At 45.2% G+C, this 19,971-nt stretch overlaps 1 protein-coding gene across 1 annotated transcript in view; it reads left to right on the top strand.

The window, feature by feature from the left end:
* LOC309331065 (uncharacterized protein) overlaps positions 1–19,067 on the top strand; it is a 136,438-nt gene extending 117,371 nt beyond the window's left edge. Inside the window, exons 77-88 of the mRNA XM_081843048.1 lie at positions 446–525; positions 3,377–3,537; positions 4,725–4,887; positions 5,217–5,386; positions 5,469–5,547; positions 6,368–6,526; positions 7,990–8,319; positions 10,482–10,600; positions 12,218–12,333; positions 15,514–15,643; positions 16,945–17,088; positions 17,883–19,067. Coding sequence (XP_081699174.1) covers positions 446–525; positions 3,377–3,537; positions 4,725–4,887; positions 5,217–5,386; positions 5,469–5,547; positions 6,368–6,526; positions 7,990–8,319; positions 10,482–10,600; positions 12,218–12,333; positions 15,514–15,643; positions 16,945–17,088; positions 17,883–18,071 — 1,840 coding nt within the window. The 3' untranslated portion in view covers positions 18,072–19,067. The remainder of the gene's footprint in view (positions 1–445; positions 526–3,376; positions 3,538–4,724; positions 4,888–5,216; positions 5,387–5,468; positions 5,548–6,367; positions 6,527–7,989; positions 8,320–10,481; positions 10,601–12,217; positions 12,334–15,513; positions 15,644–16,944; positions 17,089–17,882) is intronic.
* Positions 19,068–19,971: the final 904 nt, after the last annotated feature.

The following is a 19,971-nucleotide window of genomic DNA, read 5'->3' as shown; positions in this document are numbered from 1 at the left end:
CTAACTGTGGAGGCAAAGCATAGCCAAACAGTGGTACCTCAGGTTACATACGCTTCAGGTTACATATGCTTCAGGTTACAGACTCCGCTAACCCAGAAATAGTACCTTGGGTTAAGAACTTTGCTTCAGGATGAGAACAGAAATCGTGCTCCGGCGGAGCGGCAGCAGCAGGAGGCCCCATTAGCTAAAGTGGTGCTTCAGGTTAAGAACAGTTTCAGGTTAAGAACAGACCTCAGGAACAAATTAAGTACTTAACTCAAGGTACCACTGTAATGGCTAGTAGCCACGGATAGCCTTCTCCTCTATGAGTGAGGGGGAAAATAAGAAACTGAGAGTAATCCCAGTTAACAGATCTTCCCATCCCTAGTCTCATCACAAGAGACAGCCTTTTTAAAAGAGGCACTTTCTCAAGCTCTTGTGTGCATTTCTCCCCCTGTTCTTGTAGCATCCAGTTCTATGAAGCTCTTGGCTCCCAGGGATCTGGAGAAGAACCTGATGCAGGAGAGGGAACTTTCCCAGGATTAGGTAAGACTTTGTTTTGGAAGATTAGGCTCGGTGCTCTCACAAACAGGCAGGTGAATGTTGCATATTCCCCCCTCCCACACAGACACCCAAATGCTGGCAAGCGATTTTGATCACCAGTCCTGACATGGGAAATCTCTGACCCAAAACAAGTTTGCCAAAGCAACCACAAAACACTGAAGCAAGGCATGTGCTGTAATTGAAGCTATAATCCATCATGGGATGCTTTGGGGATGCCACGCCTCTCAGAGAAGAGAAAATACTGTTCATTTGCACATGCAAGGGCCATTTTAAAACTGAACATCAGTCGCTTGATAGCAATGGCACATAAGCACTGGTGGCTGGTTTCCTGGACTTTTTCAGAATTTGCGGGGTTATTTGATGTGGGTATGGATTAGCACTCCCCACTGGTTCCCTCTAAACCAACCCACTCCAACCTGGTGCTCTCAAGTTGCTTTGTATTACAACACCCATCATCCCCAGACCAAATTAAACAATTGCTATGCATGATGGGAATTGTAGTCTGAAACATTTCCAGGGCACAGGTTTGGCAAAGGTATATTGATCACGCTTGCCTGTCCTCCGGATAACTCACCACGGCGCAGTAACTTTTGTTTTTGTCAGATGAGAATGTAAGTCTGTGAGATCTCCAAGGCGGAAGCGTTTACTGATAATAGTGCAGGTGGAGCTATGTCCAGCAGATGGCAGTGTTTACACTCTTTGGGGGTGGTTCCGCTACAAAAAAATCACTGAAAAAAATCAAGGCAGGGTATTTCAATTGCCACTGTCACCCTGACAGTTCGTTTACTAAATTCTCTCAGTTAAGTTGTAGACCTAGGATGTTTGATGTGTACACCTGAAAATTAAAAGTGGAGGCAAAATTGTGCTTGCAAATACATGTGTCATGCACATGAACTCATTAGGGACCTAGGATCAGGCTTCCAAACAAGTCTGATGTATGAAAAGGCCACCTTGGGAACTTTTGTAATTCACCTAAGAACTACAAATGCCCAAGTGGTGCCCTCTGTGAATTTGCAGATCTCAGCCAAATAATAATTAAAAGTACACATTGAAGGATTAGTGATAATGGCCATTGCTGCTTCTGAAATTTGTGTGCTCCTAGTTCACACAGTACCACTCACACTGGTAGACCATTCTTATGAGCATTGTGAGTGGTCAAGAGTAACTTCTGAACCTATAAAGAGGATTTAAATGAGCACACAAATATACATATATTGCACCCTGAAAGGCTTGAATGTCATGCGCACATCATACCAGACTAATAATAGCTGATAATTAACACTTTGGAAGTATCTAGGGCACCTCACTAGGGACGCTGTGAAAACTGTCAATATTTGCTTCCAACCTTGTGGTTTTCTGGGGACTGATTTCAGGTTTTGACCCACTTAGCCAAAGTTCTGCAGGAACTCCCCTGTATTCCTGAAGTTCAGGCTGTGAATGGCATTGGTTGTGTAGCTAACATGACATCACCCAGGCACAAACGGGCAGCATCAAATGTTTAGCAGGGAAAGCCTTAAAAGGAGGGGGGGGGGACGGAAACCCTAAAACAGCTCTACGGGGGTTAAACTTGTTCCCACTTCTATTCATTCTCATTCAATGATGTGTCACACACTCTCTTTTTCACATGGCCTTCCCCAACTTGGTGCCTTTCAGATGGTTTTGTACATGCAAAACCATATAGGCCAATGCTTGCTCAGACTGATGGGAGTTGTAGTCAAGCAACATCTGGAGGACACCAGTTTGGGAAAGGATGTCTGAACACATTTGTGTGCAGTCCCCAACTTCTAGGGTAGATCTTCAAGGGATTCAAGAAGGTCTTCACCTGGGGCTGGAATGGAACAAGATTCAGCATCAGGTGAGACAGGCTGGCAAGATCATTTCCCAAGGTCAAGATAAAGTGATCAATGGCTGCTCTGCTTCCACTGCCAGAGGCAGGAGGCCTCTAAATGCCACTGGCTGGGAACCACAAGTGGGAATTCCGGTAGTGGTTGCACCCAAATCCTACTTCTTGTCTTCCTATAGGCATCTGGGTAGGAGCTGTAAGAACAGGAAGCTGGACTCAATGGGCCTTTGTACAGATCCAACTGAGTTTTCCCTATGTTCTTATCAGGATGGTTTTTCATGGAGTCTATCCAGTTGTTGTTGTTTCACCACAGAAATCCTGTGCAGTAGTTTAGACTGAGAGAGAAGGGGGGGGGGAGGAGAGAGATTGTTCCAGTATATCCAGCAAGCTATGTGGCTGAGCATGGATTTGAACCTGGATTCTTCTGTCCCAACTGTAATGGTTGTAAGGGGGTTACTTGTGCGTAAATTGCCTTAGGTTTAGTTAGATTGCTATCCCAACCATGCTTGGGCTCAGAGCTCGCCCTCCGTGACCTGTTAGTCACTTGCAGAATCCGTCAGTGGGCGTTTCTTGAACCTCTTCCAGCATAAAAGCTGTTTGACGCCAAGTCTCCTCCTATGTTCCCTGCGCGGAACTCGTCTGCGCAAGTAAGGGGAAGGCAGGGGCGTGCCAGCGCTCTCTCCACTAGATTCGGGTGAAGGGTCTTGGAGCCCTGTCCCCAATTCCTCCATCTCCCTCTCTCCTCTACTGGTGCTATGCTGAATTCCTTCCCCCCTGCTGGTCCCCTCTCCGGCACACCAACCATTCATCCCATGCCATTTTTGAAGACAAGATAAGAAGGGAGAGTTACCAGAAGAGCCTCTCCATTTCTGAGCTTCTTTTTCTCCCTTCCCGCCACAAAGAAATAAATCAATATAAGGACCGCAAAGCTTTTTTTCCTTTATACCTAAGGTCTTAGTCAATTAAATGGATAAGCTGCCTTTGTTTCAGGTGACCAGTTTGCAACAAAAGACCTGGAAGATTTCAGCGTCCGCACTTTGTATGACAAGCTGGAGGACCAGAACCTTCACTTGGCATCGCAGCTAGCAAAACACCGGGCAGATGTCCTGGCCTTCTACCGAGGCATCAGCCAGAAGATCCAGAGTCTTTTGGTCAGTGCTGTGAGGAGGGAAGCATATGTGTAGAAATATATTTGCTCATTTGCTTTTGACCCCACTTTATTTCCAACGAACTGGAGCACTGCACTCACCTGAATGGGTTACTAATAGGTATAATGCACCTGCCCATCTATGGACCAGATTAGCTAGATCATGACTCTTGACCAATCACATGGTGGTGGCCATTCTAGATGTAGGTACCAAAACTCCACTGGGGCAGAATATAGCAATAAATTTCACACTTCTGGGCAACAAAGAGGTGTTGCCCCTGAGTCTGTCCGCTCAGGCAAGGTCCTCCAACATTGGCAGGTTTTAGATCCCTGGCCCTCATTAAATGTTTCTGCCCTAGCATACATTAATGCACACCTACGAGCGCCAGTGATGTGGCTAAATTACAATAAGCTTGAAGCTGAAAGGAGGCGCCCCCCTAATGGCTGCATGGGGAATTAGGGGACTGTCAGGCCTGGGGTCTGGCTTGAAACAGGCCACCATGAAATCTGGGCCCTGGCATGTGGCAATGGGCTTGTGGGCCAGGAACAGGCGGCATAGTCGTGAATGGGCTGGCAGGGGAAAACAGCAGACTGGATTACTGAGGTGAGGCAGGGTAGGTCTGGTGTGAGGCTTGGTGAGACATACCAAGGGAAAGTCTTGGTTAAGGAGATGAGTGATTCAGATTTCCAGAGCAGCTCACTAGGAAATGTTTGTAGCAGGGCTGGCGAACCTTTTTCAATCCAAAGGTAGCAGTCTCTTCTGGGCCACTTTCTGGGGGCACATGCAGTGGCAGGCAGAGCCAGAGATAAAGTGGGTGGAGCAACAAATTAAGCAGGGCCCCTGAGGGGTGTGGCCTATGGAGAGAGGGTGTGGCTGGCTGGGAAGGGATGTGGTGTGGGGAGAGTCCTGAGGGCCAGATAGAGAGGAGTGGAGGGCCACATTTGCCATGTACCCCTGGCAAAAAAAAAAAGACTGAAGTTTACAGGGCCCAGTGCCATTCTCTCTGCCTCAATCCCTGGAAAGCCTCTGCCACTCAAAAGTTTGATGGGCAATAGTCTGATCTTTCCATAAGGCAGCTTCCTATTTTCCTAAGCAATGTAATGTTACGCAGTGAAGGCAAAAGCAATTTGACGAGGTCATAAAATCTGAGACAGCAGTAAAACATTAAGGCTGTTGATCTCTGTCTGTAGGATCTGGTACAGACACTGGACATGGATGCATTGAAGGGCATGGAAAGGTCCACAGTCACCAGGGATAGAGCCCAGGTCACCTTCAGTTCAGCCAAGGAGACCCAAGAAAGTGAGAGCTCCTCCATCAAGTTTTCTGGAGTCTTGCAAGCAATGGGCTACTCAGGTGAGAGAGCTGGGAAAACAGAACACTTCCCTGCCATTTTTTTAAAAAAAGGAATGTTCTACATGTGACAGGCACCCATTAGAATTGACCAAAATGTGAAAGCAAATAACGGTGTGTTTTTCATTTTTCAAATTCTCCTTTGCACCTTTTAATGGTCTCTTTTCTTGTGGATATTTCACTGTGACACTTGTGGTGACCCATGGAGCTTGCTTCTTTGCTCTGAATGTAGCTGTGTTCATGAGCAAATCTCCAAGAGGCATGAAAACAGCTGCTTACAGGCTGTTAAGGAAGCCATATTAACTGATTAATGCCTTGCTGAATTCTTTTAGGTTCTGAGTGGCAGGAGGCAACAGAGTTAATGAAAGTCCTGGGGATTTTGCTGCGAAAAATCCATTTTGGGAAGGTGACAGCAAAGCCAGAAGGGGCACAGGGGCACAATGGGGCTGGTGGATCTGGCCTGGCTATCCGAGAACAAGCTGGAACTCAGCAAAGATGCCCGGTAAGAATGAAGGTCTCCCTTTGTCTTTGTCTCTGTCTCTGTCTCTCATTCCTGTGATATTTGAACATTATTTCCTGCGTAGGGTACTAGCTCCCTGACACAGCGTGTGCTCTCTGGTGGGAAACGGGCCTCCCTTAGCTCTCGTGGCTTTGAAGACCAAGGTAAGGATGTGTGCAGCCTTTTAACCTGGTTATAGAACAGGGAAGGAGAACCCTTTGGGATAATGTGTTTGGGGCCGGAAACAAAAGTTGATAGAACCAGTCCACCTCCTTTCTCTAATCCACATACCCAATCCACTGACATATCCATCCATTCCCAGGTACACACAATGACCCCAGTGCACACATGCAATTTGCGTTGCTGGGTGCGACTCTCATTTGCTCCTCCAAAAGGTGATTCCCCCCCCCAGTGAAAATTGCAGACACAAAGGACTCTTGTAAACCTCTGCACTTGAACCTGGTATCCTAAACATCCATACCCTTTCCCTAGCGAAGCTCCTCCGAAGCTGCTGTTGGCTTCAGAGAACAAAACAAGTGCATGTGTTAACAGCAGGAAGGGGCAATTTAGATCAGAGTAAGGGAGGAAACGGTTAACAATCTTTCTGAAAACACCGCTTTTCAAAGTGTGCGAAATCTTGAGAGCAGCCGCTTAGTTTAAAATAATACACACAAAACCACAGGAAATCCTAATTGCCCGTCTAGTTTCTCCCTGTCTGCGGTTGTTGGGAGGTGCAGTTCTCCTGAGCTGCCACTAGATGGAAACATAAGCCGCATGCGGTCTGCAAGCTTCAGAGCATCAGTTATGTATGTACAGGTCATTTTTTCAGGCCATGCAAGTGACCCTTGTGACAGTATGTTACATAACAGCCCCTCCCCGCTGCATGAATTTAGTAATCTGCATGAAGTCATCATCCTCATCCTTGTCTCTCTGAGTCTACAAGCAGCACCTTCAGCTGATATATGCCTTGTCTGTATTTGTCAGGGTTGGACCTGCAACCTCGCAAGAGCAGCATGCTTGCTTGTGTAAGTGAGCTGGAAGTAGAGGCCCTGATGGCGACGTCCCCCCTTGCCAAGACCCTGGGCGAGATCAAGCAGTTTTTGGAGACATCCCAGCAGCCCCCGCACTCGCCTCCTTCTCCAGGTGATAGAGCTGATTCCTGCATCTTCTGATACCCATCACCCCTGTGTTTCTTGGGATTGCCTCAGAGAGGATGTGGGAATGATGCATAGAAACACATGCAAATCATTGAAGTGATTTGGTGATTCCTCCCCTTTGCTTCGTTCCATCTTTAAATCTCCAGGGTTTAAAAAGGATGTGGGTGGCATTGTGGGTTAAACCCCAGAGCCTAGGACTTGCCGATCAGAAGGTCGGTGGTTCGAATCCCCACGACGGGATGAGCTCCCATTGTTCGGTTCCTGCTCCTGCCAACCTAGCAGTTCGGAAGCACGTCAAAGTGCAAGTAGATAAATAGGTACCACTCTGGCGGGAAGGTAAATGGCGTTTCCGTGCGCTGCTCTGGTTCACCAGAAGCAGCTTAGTCGTGCTGGCCACATGACTCGGAAGCTATACGCCGGCTCCCTCAGCCAGTAAAGTGAGATGAGCGCTGCAACCCCAGAGTCGGCCATGACTGGACATAATGGTCAGGGGTCCCTTTACCTTTACCTATGGGGGCTTAAGCAGGAAACGTGTGGGGGGACGGGAAGCAAATCTCATGTGCACGCTGGCGGCCATTTATATTATATCTGACTGTCTCTGGCAGCCAACCCTTAAGATGCTATCTGGGACTTTTTGGTTTAAAGTGATTAAGAAGCGGATGTGATAGGAGCCATAAAATTATGCATGGCACAGAGATAGTGGATAGAGAAAAGCTTGTCTTCCTTTCTCATAATGCTAGAGCTTGTGGACGTCCAGTAAAGCTGAACGTTGAAAGCTCCCAGGACAGATAAATGAACATGGCACTCTCTCCCATAGGAAGCAGTGATGGCCAGCAACTTTGGATGGCTTTAAAAGAAGATTGCACACATTCATGGAGGATAAGGCTGTCAGTGGCTGCTAGCCATGATGGCAATGCTCTGCCTTCATTGTCAGAGATATATATGTTTCTAAATATACCATTTAAGAAAAACCTAACTCCTGAAACATCCCTATTCATTTTACAAACATCCCTATTCATCTCACAAATACAGGGATAAGGCTATTTTAGGGACTGAGGTGATCCAGAAATAAAGAACAATTTCATACTTTCAGAATAATGCTATTTTTAGACTTGAGGACCTTTGGCTCTGCAGATGTTGCTGAACTAAAACTCCCATCATCCCTAACCATTGGCCTTTCTTGCTAGGGCTGATGGGAGCTGTAGTTCAGCAACATCAGGAGGGCCAATGGTTCCTCATCCATGATCCTAGACCCATGTTTCCCAAACCTGGTTGTCCAGCTGCTTTTGGACTACAGTTCCCATCATCCCTGACCACTGGTCTTGATAGCTAGGAATGATGGGAGTTGTAGTCCAAAAACAGCTGGAGACCCAAGTTTGGGAAACACTGGCCTTGACTATAGAATGACTTTCAGTGCCAACTTTCCATTGTTCTGTCCCCTTTTTCCAGGAGAAAACATAGATAATGGCTGCCTTTCTTCAGGACCTTCTGTTGATGCTGTGGTCCCCACTGACCTCACCAGCCTCTCCCCTCGCCATTTTGTGGTTTACCGCTTTGCCTGCACTGTCACACGCCTTCTGGGAAGAGCGTTCTCCTTGCCAGCACTGGTTCTCCTCTTGGCTCAAGCAGTCCCCAAGCAAGGCCCTACGGAGGTTCAGTTTGCCAGAGATTCCTACTATGATGCCACCAACAGGTTCCTGTATATACTTTCATCACACCTGGAGAATGCTGGGGGCTTTGTGACGGTGCTGCTGAATGCCATGGCACACATCAAAGCAGGTATAGTTAGGTGGAAGGAAGCTGTCAGATCATCCAACCCAGCACTGTCAACTCTGACTGACAGAGGCATTCAAAAGTGCCAGACATGTTCTTTTTTATATATATACTTGCCACCTGGTGGCAGAATTTAGCATTGCAATGAAAACGACAGCCCCGTGCCAACATTCACGCTCTGAAACATCTAGTTCAGGGGTCAACAAACTTTTTCAGCAGGGGGCCAGTCCACTGTCCCTCAGACCTTGTGGGGCAGCCGGACTATATTTGGGGGGGGGGGATGCCCCACAAATAACCGAAAGATGCATTTTAAATAAAAGGACAGCAGTGTGGTATAGTGGTTAAGAGCGGTAGACTCATAATCTGGTGAACTGGGTGCGCTTCCCCTCTCCTCCACATGCAGCTTCTGGGTGACCTTGGGCTAGTCACACTTCTTTGAAGTCTCTCAGCCCCACTCACCTCACAGAGTGTTTGTTGTGGGGGAGGAAGGGAAAGGAGAATGTTAGCCGCTTTGAGACTCCTTTGGGGAGTGAGAAAACGGGATATCAAATCCAAACTACTCATGTAAAAACATACTGATTCCTGGACCATCTGAGGCCGGATTAAGAAGGCGATTGGGCTAGATCCGGCCCCCGGGCCTTAGTTTGCCTACCCATGATCTAATTCAGTTTACTGCCTGTCCTCTTGAACTGATCTTTGACCGTAATCCACATCAGAATGACATTAGGACCAGCAATAATAATAATAAATATAATAAGAATAAGAATAAGAATAAGAATTATTATTATTATTATTATTATTATTATTATTATTATTATTATTATTATTATTATTATTATTATTGGTCCTAATGTCATTCTGATGTGGATTTCTCTGTCCCCTCTACCCAATGATAAAAAATAGGAGTGAAAGAAATGAATGGTCTCCTTCAGGAGGTTGTGGACTCTCCTTCCTTCGAGGTTTATAAGCAGAGGTTGGATGGCCATCTGTCATGGATGCTTTAGCTGAGATTCCTGCATTGCAGAGGGTTGGACTAGATGACCCTCAGAGTCCTTTCTGAGTGTGATTCTATGTATTGCCAAGATGTTCAGACATAATTCAAGGGGAGGTAGAACTTGACATGGGGCTGCCATTTTTCCCAACAATCCCCAGTGTTTTTTTCTTCTTCACATGGTCCCTTGTTCCCTCCATGATATCTACAGCTAAAGGATACCAGGTTTCCTTTAACTGTAGATATGTCGTGGAGTGAAACAGGGATCTTCTGCATGCAAAAGCATGTACTTCATAGTACTGAAGGCTGATTTGAATGCCTGGAATATAATGATGAAATTCTGACAATTGCCATGTCAAATGCAAAGAAGGCTGCTACACCCTGTGATCTAATGATATCCTTTCCGCATAATTGGGTGCAGGGATTTTTTTTTTTATCCTATTTGTGTAGCAGGTATTTGGCACAACACTTCCTTCATTGTGATAGTTTCCCCAATAATGTTCTTCCTTTCTCGGTCTTCTTCTGCTGTTTGGGTAATATTGTAAGCAAGGACAAAAAGACCTTTTGCGGATCTTTTTTGTCTGCTCACTTCCTTCCTTAACCTTTCATTGCGCAAGATCATGGCAGAGGAAAGCAGAGAGACAGCAGCTCCAAGAACTAGATCTGCAGAGCATATTACAGGACAGAGTCTGGCCTCTTCCTTGTTTGTGCCTTATGCTAACAATAGCACAATGGAGGTGTGGGTTCCTGGCTCATGAGATGCTCTGCTGAAGGTTTTGCCTATTTCTAAATCTGCATGTTGCACCACACAAGCCCTGCCTAATAATGCAGACAGGCTTCCAAAAGGGCAAGCTGAAGATGGGTTTAGCTTACTGAATCTTCAAAACAGTCTCATCGCTTGACTGCAATGAGTAATTGGACAAAATTGTGGTTCAAACTTTAGCTAGCTTAAAAAATTCTGTCTGGAGCTTGGCTCTCCTGAACTCCATCTCATCTGGCCTGGATGGTTGCATTCAGAAAGGTGTAATATTGTGGCAAGGGACAGTGAACTGAACAAAACTCTGAATCTCCAGATGGGAGTGTCTAATGGAAAGGGGCTTCCACATTGAGTGAGGCTACATCTGGAGGATTCAAAGAATTCTGATGACACAGATCGGTCTTTTTATCTTTCTCCCAGGCTCTAAGGAAGCTATTCCTCCAAACGTTGGCTTTTGGAAAGAGCTCAACATAGCAGTGGCTGCCCTAGCTGATGCCTTTTTCCAGTGTTCTTGGGGAGCAGAAGAGACAGCAGGGAAGGTAATAAGTTTTCAGGTGTTCCAGCCAGATGTGCATGCTGTAGCTCTACAGATGTGGCTCTAAATTGTAAATGACACTTTCTAAAATGGTTCTGGAGCATGAGCTACAAATGATCTTGCCAAATTCAGAGAAGCACAAAATCGGAAGGATAGTTGAATTCATAAGCACATGAGGAGAACCTGCTGGATTGTGCCAATGACCCGTAGAGTCTATCATCCTGTTCTCACAGTGGCCAACTCTATGCCTGTGGGAAACCCTCAAGCAGGGCCTAAGCACAAGAGCCCTCAGCTGGTAGGCAGAAGGATTACTGCCTTTGACTGTGGAGGTGCAGTATGGCCATCATGCCTAATAGCCATTGTCCTGCATAGATTTGCCCAATCTTTTAAAACCATTCATGTGGGTGGCCTTCACTGTCCCATATAGGAGAGAGTTCCATTGTTGAACTAAGCGCTGCACAAAGAGGTAGTTTCTTTTCTCTATCCCCAAATTCCTATCCATTACAGTGGTACCTCTGGTTATGTACTTAATTCGTTCTGGAGGTCCGTTCTTAACCTGAAACTGTTCTTAACCTGAAGCACCACTTTAGCTAATGGGGCACCACTTTAGCTAATGGGGCCTCCCGCTGCCGCCGGAGCACAATTTCTGTTCTCATCCTGAAGCAAAGTTCTTAACCCGAGGTAATATTTCTGGGTTAGCAGAGTCTGTAACCTGAAGCGTATGTAACCCGAGGTACCACTGTACATGATATAGGACATGGGTAGGCAAACTAAGGCCCATGGGCCAGATCCAGCCCAATTGCCTTCTAAATCCGGCCCACAGATGGTCTGGGAATCAGTGTGTTTTTACATGAGTAGAATGTGTGCTTTTATTTAAAATGCACCTCTGGGTTATTTGTGGGGCATAGGAATTTGTTCATTTCCCCCAAAAAATATAGTCCGGCCCCCCACAAGGTCTGAGGGACCAGCCCCCTGCTGAAAAGGTTTGCTGACCCCTGAATAGAAGTTTTAGAATCAGGCCAATTGATCCAGTGTGGTGTAATGGTTACAGTATATTGCTGGACTAAGACCTTGGGAGACCAAAGTTCAAATCTCCAAGATCACACTGGGTGATCTTGAACATGTCACCATCTCTCAGCCTAACCTACCTCCCAGGGTTGTTTAGAGGATGAAATTGAGAAAGAGAAAATTGTACCCATCACCTTGCTCTTCTTGGATGAAAAGTGGGATATAATGTAACAACAACAACAACAACAACAACAACAACAACACATAATAATTCAGATCAGGATTCACAGAAATCTAATTTCTCAGGCATCCCTTCCTATTACTACAATCAGAAATAAAAGTTAGAAGTATTAAATTACAGAAAAAGGCTGTAGAATGTGAGTTGGAAGTTTTTAACTTCTGTGTATGCTTTCTGTTCTTTTGTTTTCAACCCCCAGCTTTTGGGTTGTGAAAAGAAAAACCCAAAGGCCTGAATTTCAAAGCAGCTGGATGCAAATAAAAAATAATAATAATCCCACGATGTCAGCAAAATCTTGGGCGCTCGATATTTCTGATGAATAGACCCTTTGATTAGGACCACTAAAAGTTCTGCCTTCTGTGCTGATTCTTTCAGAATCCGATGAAAAATTGCTCGCCTGTTTGTTTAGCTGCTCGGTCGATTTTTGAAGAACTGCTGAGTCTCCGAATGTTGCCTGACTCTCGTTTCCTTGAGCAACGCCCACGGGAAAGGTAGCTGATGTTGGTTTCACTAGATAAGTAATCCAAGATTGTGACAGACAAATAATTGTACTCGTGTCATATTGCTGTGTTGCGATATTAGTGCATATATTCCAATAACAAGGGCATTTTTCAGTTGCACAATTGATTATTTAGCTTATATAATGTTCCAATTCCTTCTTCCCTATCTCACCGAAATAGAGGAAGCTAGCCCTTTGTAATGAATTTTGTCTGTGTATTTAATATCGGTACATATATATTATCTGAAAACGGTCCTGTTTTTCATTTACATCACTGATAACAATTACTGAGCTTAGAGATAATTCTGAGAACAGTCACTGAGCTCAGATAATTCTATTGACATCTCCTTCAAGGAAGGGTTTGTGTGGAGTAAACTGCTAATAGTGGGAGCCCCATTGCTTGATAACTGAGCTACTGACAAGGAACAGAAGACTCTTGGGAAAAGGAGGCATCTATCAATGTCCATTAGTTGACTCCATGCTTGTAGATTTGTGTCCGAAAGAAACCTTACCACCACTATAGTTTTCTATGTGCCAGGCAGAGTCAGTGAATAAGGGTATCAGCTGCATATTCACCATGCACCTTCTCTGCCTCCCCCAGAAAGAATCCTGGATAAACTGTTCCCAGGATTCTTTTGGGAGTGGAAAACACACTTTAAATGTATGGTGCATGTGTGCAGCCATCTTCTCCGTTCCTAGTTGTAGAAATATTGGCCAGAGGGATCCAAGTGGTAAGCTGACAGGATCAGGCTTGGGTCAGATCCTGGCAGGCACAGGCAGCAAGTGCATTGGAGGGCCAGACAAAGAGTCTCAAATTGCAAAGGCAAGAGTTTATAATTTATTTTACTTTGGAAACAGTGTTTGCTGTGCTGCAGTAACAAGACTGGGGCAAGACATTTCGGCACCTGTGGCAAACCACAAAATGGTGCACACACACACACACACCCCACTAGGGAAGAAGGGGTGAATGGAGATATACATCAAGAACGGGCGTGGGGGGGGATAAAGATCTACACTGGGAAAGTAGGGGAATCAAATCAACTTCATCTGGTGGTTGAAGTGGGAAACAAAGGCTGTCACAGGGCTCTCTCTGAATCATGCTGGATAGGTGCAGATCCTAGGAGACCCGAAAGGGCAGCCCCTGCCCATTTCCTCCCTAGGGATAGGAGGAGATCAGTACTGTGTCTAATTCAACAAGAAGCTGCTGTAGAGGCACCATTGGAGGTGCTACTGAAGAGAAGCCAGATCTTACTTCTGGCAACATCAGCAGGCAATGCTCTGCTGCCCCTCTGGATCCTGCCACGCAACATGGTCTCATCACATATTGCCTCATGGGTGGGCCAGCCCCATGCTATAAGGACCCAGGACCAGCCTGCCAGCAGCCCTGTCCTGCATTTTTTGAAGCAGCTTCTGGGAGTACAGAATTGCAATAGCCAACATCTGAGGATTGTCTGTGTAAATAAATAAGTATGATGCCAGAGGCACATAACATAAGCTTGCTCAGAAGAATCGCTTAGATAACTGGAGCTATGTAGGACGATATCCCTGCAGTAAAATGCCTTTCAAAAACCATTCATTCATTTATCTACAGGATCTCATCTTCCCTTACAAGCAATGAATCAGACTCTGCCCTTGGGTAATATCCTGATACCAAATACAGGGAGGCAATCAACCCAGCAGTGCAGTTGTGCAACATCCATTCTTTTCCATGGGGATATTTCATAGTTCTCAGAAATTATTCTCAGTCTTCAATTATGCATCAATTATGTCTTCAGTAGATAGAGGATTAAGAGACGATGTAGTGGCTGAAAGAGTTTCTAAGAAAACATGCTCTTACATTTTTTGCTGGCCCAATGGTGTAAATTGAAAACACTCCACATTGGCCGATCTTGTTATGACCTCATTGCTCTGTGCAGCCTGCACCTGCTGACCTGTCTTGCTTCCATCACAATACATGCAACAAGTCAGCTGTATGCAAATTAGTCTTAGAATTTTCATGCTTGGCAGTTGGAGGTATAACTGGCCTCCAGTTCTGGTCCTGCTTAGCTTGGAGCAGCTGGGTCCTGACTGAGCTCCATCAAAACTAAACTGGGGACAGGTTTTTTTTCTTCCTCATCCATCTGTGGGTTGGTCAGATTGGACGCATGTAGCATTTTTCCTATTCTTTAGAAGGCAGAAGTAGTCAGAAATAGCCATGCAGTGGGAAAATGTGGACAAGGTAGGAGGAAGGTGATGTCTAACAAAACCTCCATGGGTAAAGGAATCTCCTTAGGGTGTTCCAGGCCCAACACACATCATAAGAACATAAGGGCTCTGCTGGATCAGACCAGTGGCCCATCTAGTCCAGCGTCCTGTTCTCACAGTGGCCAACCAGAAGCCTGTGGGAAAGCTGCAGGCAGGACTTGAGCCCAAGAGCCCTCTCCCTTCCTGCGGTCTCCAGCAACTGGTATTCAGATGCATTAATGTATCCAACCATCATGGCTAGTAGCCATGGATGGTCTTCTCCATGAATTTGTCCAGGCCTGTTTTGCTGGTGGCCATCACTGCCTCTTATGGGAGTGACTTCCATAGTTTAACTATGGACTGTGTGAAAAAGTGCTTTTTTAAAAAAATCTGACCTGAATCTTCAAACATTCAGCTTCAGCTGAAGGCCCACTGGCTCCAGTGAGACAGCGTCCTCCATTGCCTCAGTGATTGATTTAGGCCACCAAGATGTCTGCAATGGCTCAATAACCTTCTGAAGCAAAGCAGCCACTTCAGGCAAGCTAGATTCTCTGGAACCAGATTGTTCACTTTCTAAACAGGCCCACCCTGCAAATAGCTCTGATGTAGTAGCAAGTGTAGAATCTCTCAATTTTTGAATGAGTTAGTAGCAATTGCACTCCACCCCTAACTCAATTTGGTCTGGGAGTACAGCACTGGTTTAATATAACCCTCTCCATCATGTGGTTCTTCCCTCTGATAAAGGGATGAGCCACAATAGATGATATTGGGAATCTAATGGATGCCTTGCTCCAGGAGGGCTCTCTAACCAGGTCAATTCTTTTCTCTCCTCTTTCCATCATTTCAAAGCATGGACAGAGAGCTTAATGCTAGCCCTCTGGATGCAGGCAGGTGCAACACACAGAAAATCCTATTTTCCTTTTTCCCCCTCTCTTCCTGTGTGTCTCAGATTGCAAGATTACAGAAGTTTCCTGCTGCAAGCAGAGCTTCAAAATATAATGGAAACTTCAGGGCAACTTGAGGAAAGAGCACGCAGCAGTGAGAGGAAGACTTGGGCAGGAGATTCCTCTGACCTTCAGGTAGCTCACTTGACCTTAAATCAACTTGGCTCAACCTCCTGTAACTTAGAATTGTAGGGTTGGAAGGGATCATCTAGTTCAGCCCCTTGCAAGACTTGTTTATGTCTGCTGTGTCAATATCATTTTTCTACAGTGGAAAGGAGTATGAGTTGTCCCATTGCACCTCCTACTTGCTCTAGTAGGTGGGGCCATGTAAATCAGGCTTGTCCACCATCCACCAGTGAAAGAAGACCCTTCCAATTCTAGATGAGTCTTTCTTGCTCTGATGTGCAGACCCTTTTTATGGAAATGCATTGTTTTCTGGTGGCTGCCTTTTCATACCCCCCTTATGCAGATAGGGTGGGAAGGGGTTATTTATACGATGACTGACACTTGGCCATTCTGAGCAAAACAATAATGGGCTTGCCAAAAGGTAAAAGGATGGGCAAAATGACCCCTGGTTCTAGATGAGCTGTTATTCCAAGACTGGAAGGCTCTGGACCCCAGACTACCTATTAAGGGAGATACATGGGTGACACTGGCCGATGTCTCTGCTGTGTACCTGTGAAAGCTGTGGAGAACCTCCTTTCTGCAGGCCTAATAAAGCCTAGCAGTGGTTCTGGTTTGCTGTCTTCCCCAAGCCATGCCTACCCAGACTATACCGATCTCATCAGGTGGAGGGCAGGCAAAGGCTCCTTGTGGAAGTGGGTTTTGCAGGAGCCTCCCATCAGCTGGCCAGAGTACCCATGGAACCTCTTTTTGCCTGCATGGTTTGATTTCAGATCATTCAGGCAAAGGAAAATGCTTCACCTGACATAATGTGTGAAATAGGTTGTTGACTCATGGGCAAATCTGACCACTGAATGGAAACAGCCCATGGTGTTGGGGGGGGGGGTCAAGATCCAGCCTTCTGGTCAGATCCAGTTCCCCACCCTGCTATATAATATGATACAATACCCTTCATGTTTCATAGACTGTCACTCAAGAGGACAGGATAAGGCTATTGCAATGACACAGCATTGTGGTTTAACAAACAACATCAACATGTTATCAAAGAGACATGATGTGGGGAGGGAAGCATAGGTCAGTCCCATCCATGGATCTACCAGTGATGTGCAATTTGGGCATCTGTGTGGCATGCCCAAGTGCATTAGAGGGTAGGGCTCTTGTGTCCTTTTCAGAAGGGCTACTCTTGCCTTTTTAGCAATAAGAAATGACCTTCTGCAAATGATGAAATTCTCTCTTCTACACAACTGTTCCAAAAGCAGCTGTGTCCTCGCTTGCATTTGGCCTCCTTCTTCTTAATGGTTTCCATTTTCTAGGTGAAGACTGAAGAGCTGGAGGAGATGCTGGATGGCTTGAATGAGGACTTCTTCCAGCTGACATTGCAGGCCTTAACAATCCAAGAAGAAGAGGAACATCTGGACCGTGAACTCAGAGCACAAGAGGTGTCACCCTCATTTGCAGTATGTGCATACCACAATTTCATTGCAGGGGGCAGTGATGCAAATGACTATTATTTTAAATGCAGATGGATATGCCTTGACAGTGCTCCTTGTATGCAAAGTGCTCAACAACCCAACATCTACACAACAGCCCCATAAGGCTGGGCATTGGGTTTAAGACTAGGAATGAACTAGGGAATAGTAATTTCTCATCCCTCTTTCAAACTCACTTCACACACATCATATGGCAAGTGTGCTTGCTGCATGGATCCCTATGTCTACAGTGATAAAAATGGCAATGCAAAGGAACATTTATTGAAACACTCTGGGGCATGTGGTGGACAAAAACCAGGAAATTGTAAGTTAGTGCCCAAGAGAGTGAGGCTGGGTAGACAGATCTCACTCATTCTATGATGAAGTTCCTCACTCAACATCTACTAGATAATCTGTTTACATCAGCCTTCCCCACCAGATGTTCCACTGCAGATGTTTTGGACTACCACTGCCGTCAACCTCCAGCCAGCATATCCAAAACATCTGGAGGGCATCCAGTTGGTTGAAGGTTGGCTTGCCTTCATTGAACACTCTTCAGTCCAAACTTGAAGCAAGTGCTTTGTAAGGCATCAGAACTGGAGGAAGGAGGCCACACAGTCTGGTTTGCTCTTCTTGAGTAGCACCAGAGTAATGAGAACCCAGATCTCCTGGTTTACAGCATCTTGCCTCAACCACTATTCCAGTAATTGCTTCAGGACAACTCAATGGCTTTCTTCTGCCTGTTTCCCACTTCCTCTCCTTCCTCCCCACCCATTGTACAGTCTGCAAGTTGTCTTCCTGAGGAGAAAGCACAGCACTTCTCGGAACATCTTGAATCTTGGGCTGCCAAGAGAGACCAAAGTGTGTTGCTGGGAATCAAGAGAAGTCTCATTGCGCAGAAAATCAAAGACGTTGAATCGGAACTGGCTCATTGTCTGAAAATCCATCATGGTGGCCAGCTCAGCAGCTGAGGGGAGACTGGCCAAAACTCTGAACCAGCAGGGAGCATTTGGTCGACAGTGTTTATTTCTTGCTGGAGTGATCAACCCTTTACTTAAATACCTAAATCTCTTGGGACCTAAAGTATTGCAGTAGGAGTGAATCCAAGTAGCAAATTGGAGGCAACTGTTTTGGATACCAAATGGTTTTAGGGCATGTGGGTTACAATGTGGGGTCTTCTTATCATTTCTCTTTTTAAAATATTTGGGATCAGAGAGAAGGGGCTTTCAATGGCAATGAGGGGATTTCTCAACTTTTGTTGTAACTTTCAAAAGTTCACCAGTTTGCCTGCTACTGCTCCTTCCTTTCCAGTTAGTATCTAGGAAGGAAATTTTAAGTGCTCAGTAGATGTGCATTACTGATGTGTTGTGAGCAATATCATGTGAGTATTGTGCAGTTACAGAGTTATAATCCAATGTGCACATGATTTTCTTTGTCCTTGCCAATTTCAAATGAAAATAGGCAATAACTTTTTCAAAGGAGAAGGGAAGCCAAAAACAGGGTTTGGTCATTGCAGGTCTCAAAAATGAACAGAAGGAAAGGTGGTTAGTTCTGGCTCAAGATGACTTTGCATGAAAGAGAAGGTATGTATGGAATGTGTACACACAGAGAGGAAGTTTGAAAAATGGCAGTTTTGTTTACAGTATCACAAAATGACAGTTCTGAATTAATCTGATACACACCCAAAGAGTGGGTGGACATCTGAAAGGTTGTAGAATCCATAACTGCTAATCTGATGGATGCAGTTGAAAAATACGTGCATTATGTTGTAAAGTCGAGCAAAAATGTTAATTTCCATGGGAGATAAAAATGCAAATATAATAATGCCACATTTGAGAAATATTTGTTAGGTAGTTTATCTGAAAATCATCATGTAAATATTCAAAATGTGAGAGGAATCAGGATTGTGGTTGTGCCTCATGCTTCATGTTCCCAGTGGGAAAATAAATTCTGTTTGATCCTGTAACGAGTATCACAAATAGTTACTATGAGCATCTATAACAGCCGAACCACCTGACAAAGCAGACACTACTTGGAGAGCATTCAGATGTGGGGATTATTGTGTTACTTTGCCTGATTATAATGCTAGCGCCTCAGATTCTATCCCAGATTCTAATGTTCATTCCTTTTACACTGCATTACCCATTGTGTTATGGAACTGTGGCTTTTTTATTGCTATACTGCCTTGTCACACTAAATTTTCAATGACGGGAATAGAGCTGTGTGCTGGAATACCTCCCAGAGGTCAAGTGAAATTGCAACACACAAAAAACTCCCATGCTTTTCTGGGTAACCGGGGTTGGAGACAGTTTTTTTTTCCCCCTCTGGAAGCAAATGTTGTGGAAATGAGTGCTAAACTTCTGCTAGATTTTTCCAGAAGTGTCTTTTATGTTGTATAAGAAATCACGTGAAATTTGGAAATTATCAGGTAAGGAAATAAATGAAAAAAGTATAAATTGCCCTCTGGATGCAGCCTCAGTGCCTCCTGCTACAACTAAGAGGGCCTAACACACTTTATGTTTGAGAAACATGACACCCGAAGTAGCATAATGGGGTATCCTGTACTTTAATTGGGTGAGTCCCCTTGGGTGGGTTCCCCATGCTTTAATGCAAACACTCCAAGTGTCTCTCTTCTCCAGAGACAGTCTCAGATTTACAAAAACTGTCCTGGTCTCTGATTTGATCCTGGAATGTCTCACTTTTCCTTAGAACATCCCTATTTTCATCAGCAAGATGTTGGAGGGTATGGCAAGACATCCTTATTTTCATTGGAGAAATGCTGGACAGTATGGAGTTGTGCAACCTCCGAGCCAAGGAGATAAGTACCGTATTTTTTGCTCTGTAAGACTCACTTTTTCCCTCCTAAAAAGT

Source organism: Podarcis erhardii, assembly GCF_964252035.2.
Source record: "Podarcis erhardii genome assembly, chromosome: 16".
Taxonomy (NCBI): Eukaryota; Metazoa; Chordata; class Lepidosauria; order Squamata; family Lacertidae; genus Podarcis; species Podarcis erhardii.
Note: the sequence above shows the minus strand (reverse complement) of the source record. Positions and strands in the feature narration are given on the sequence as shown.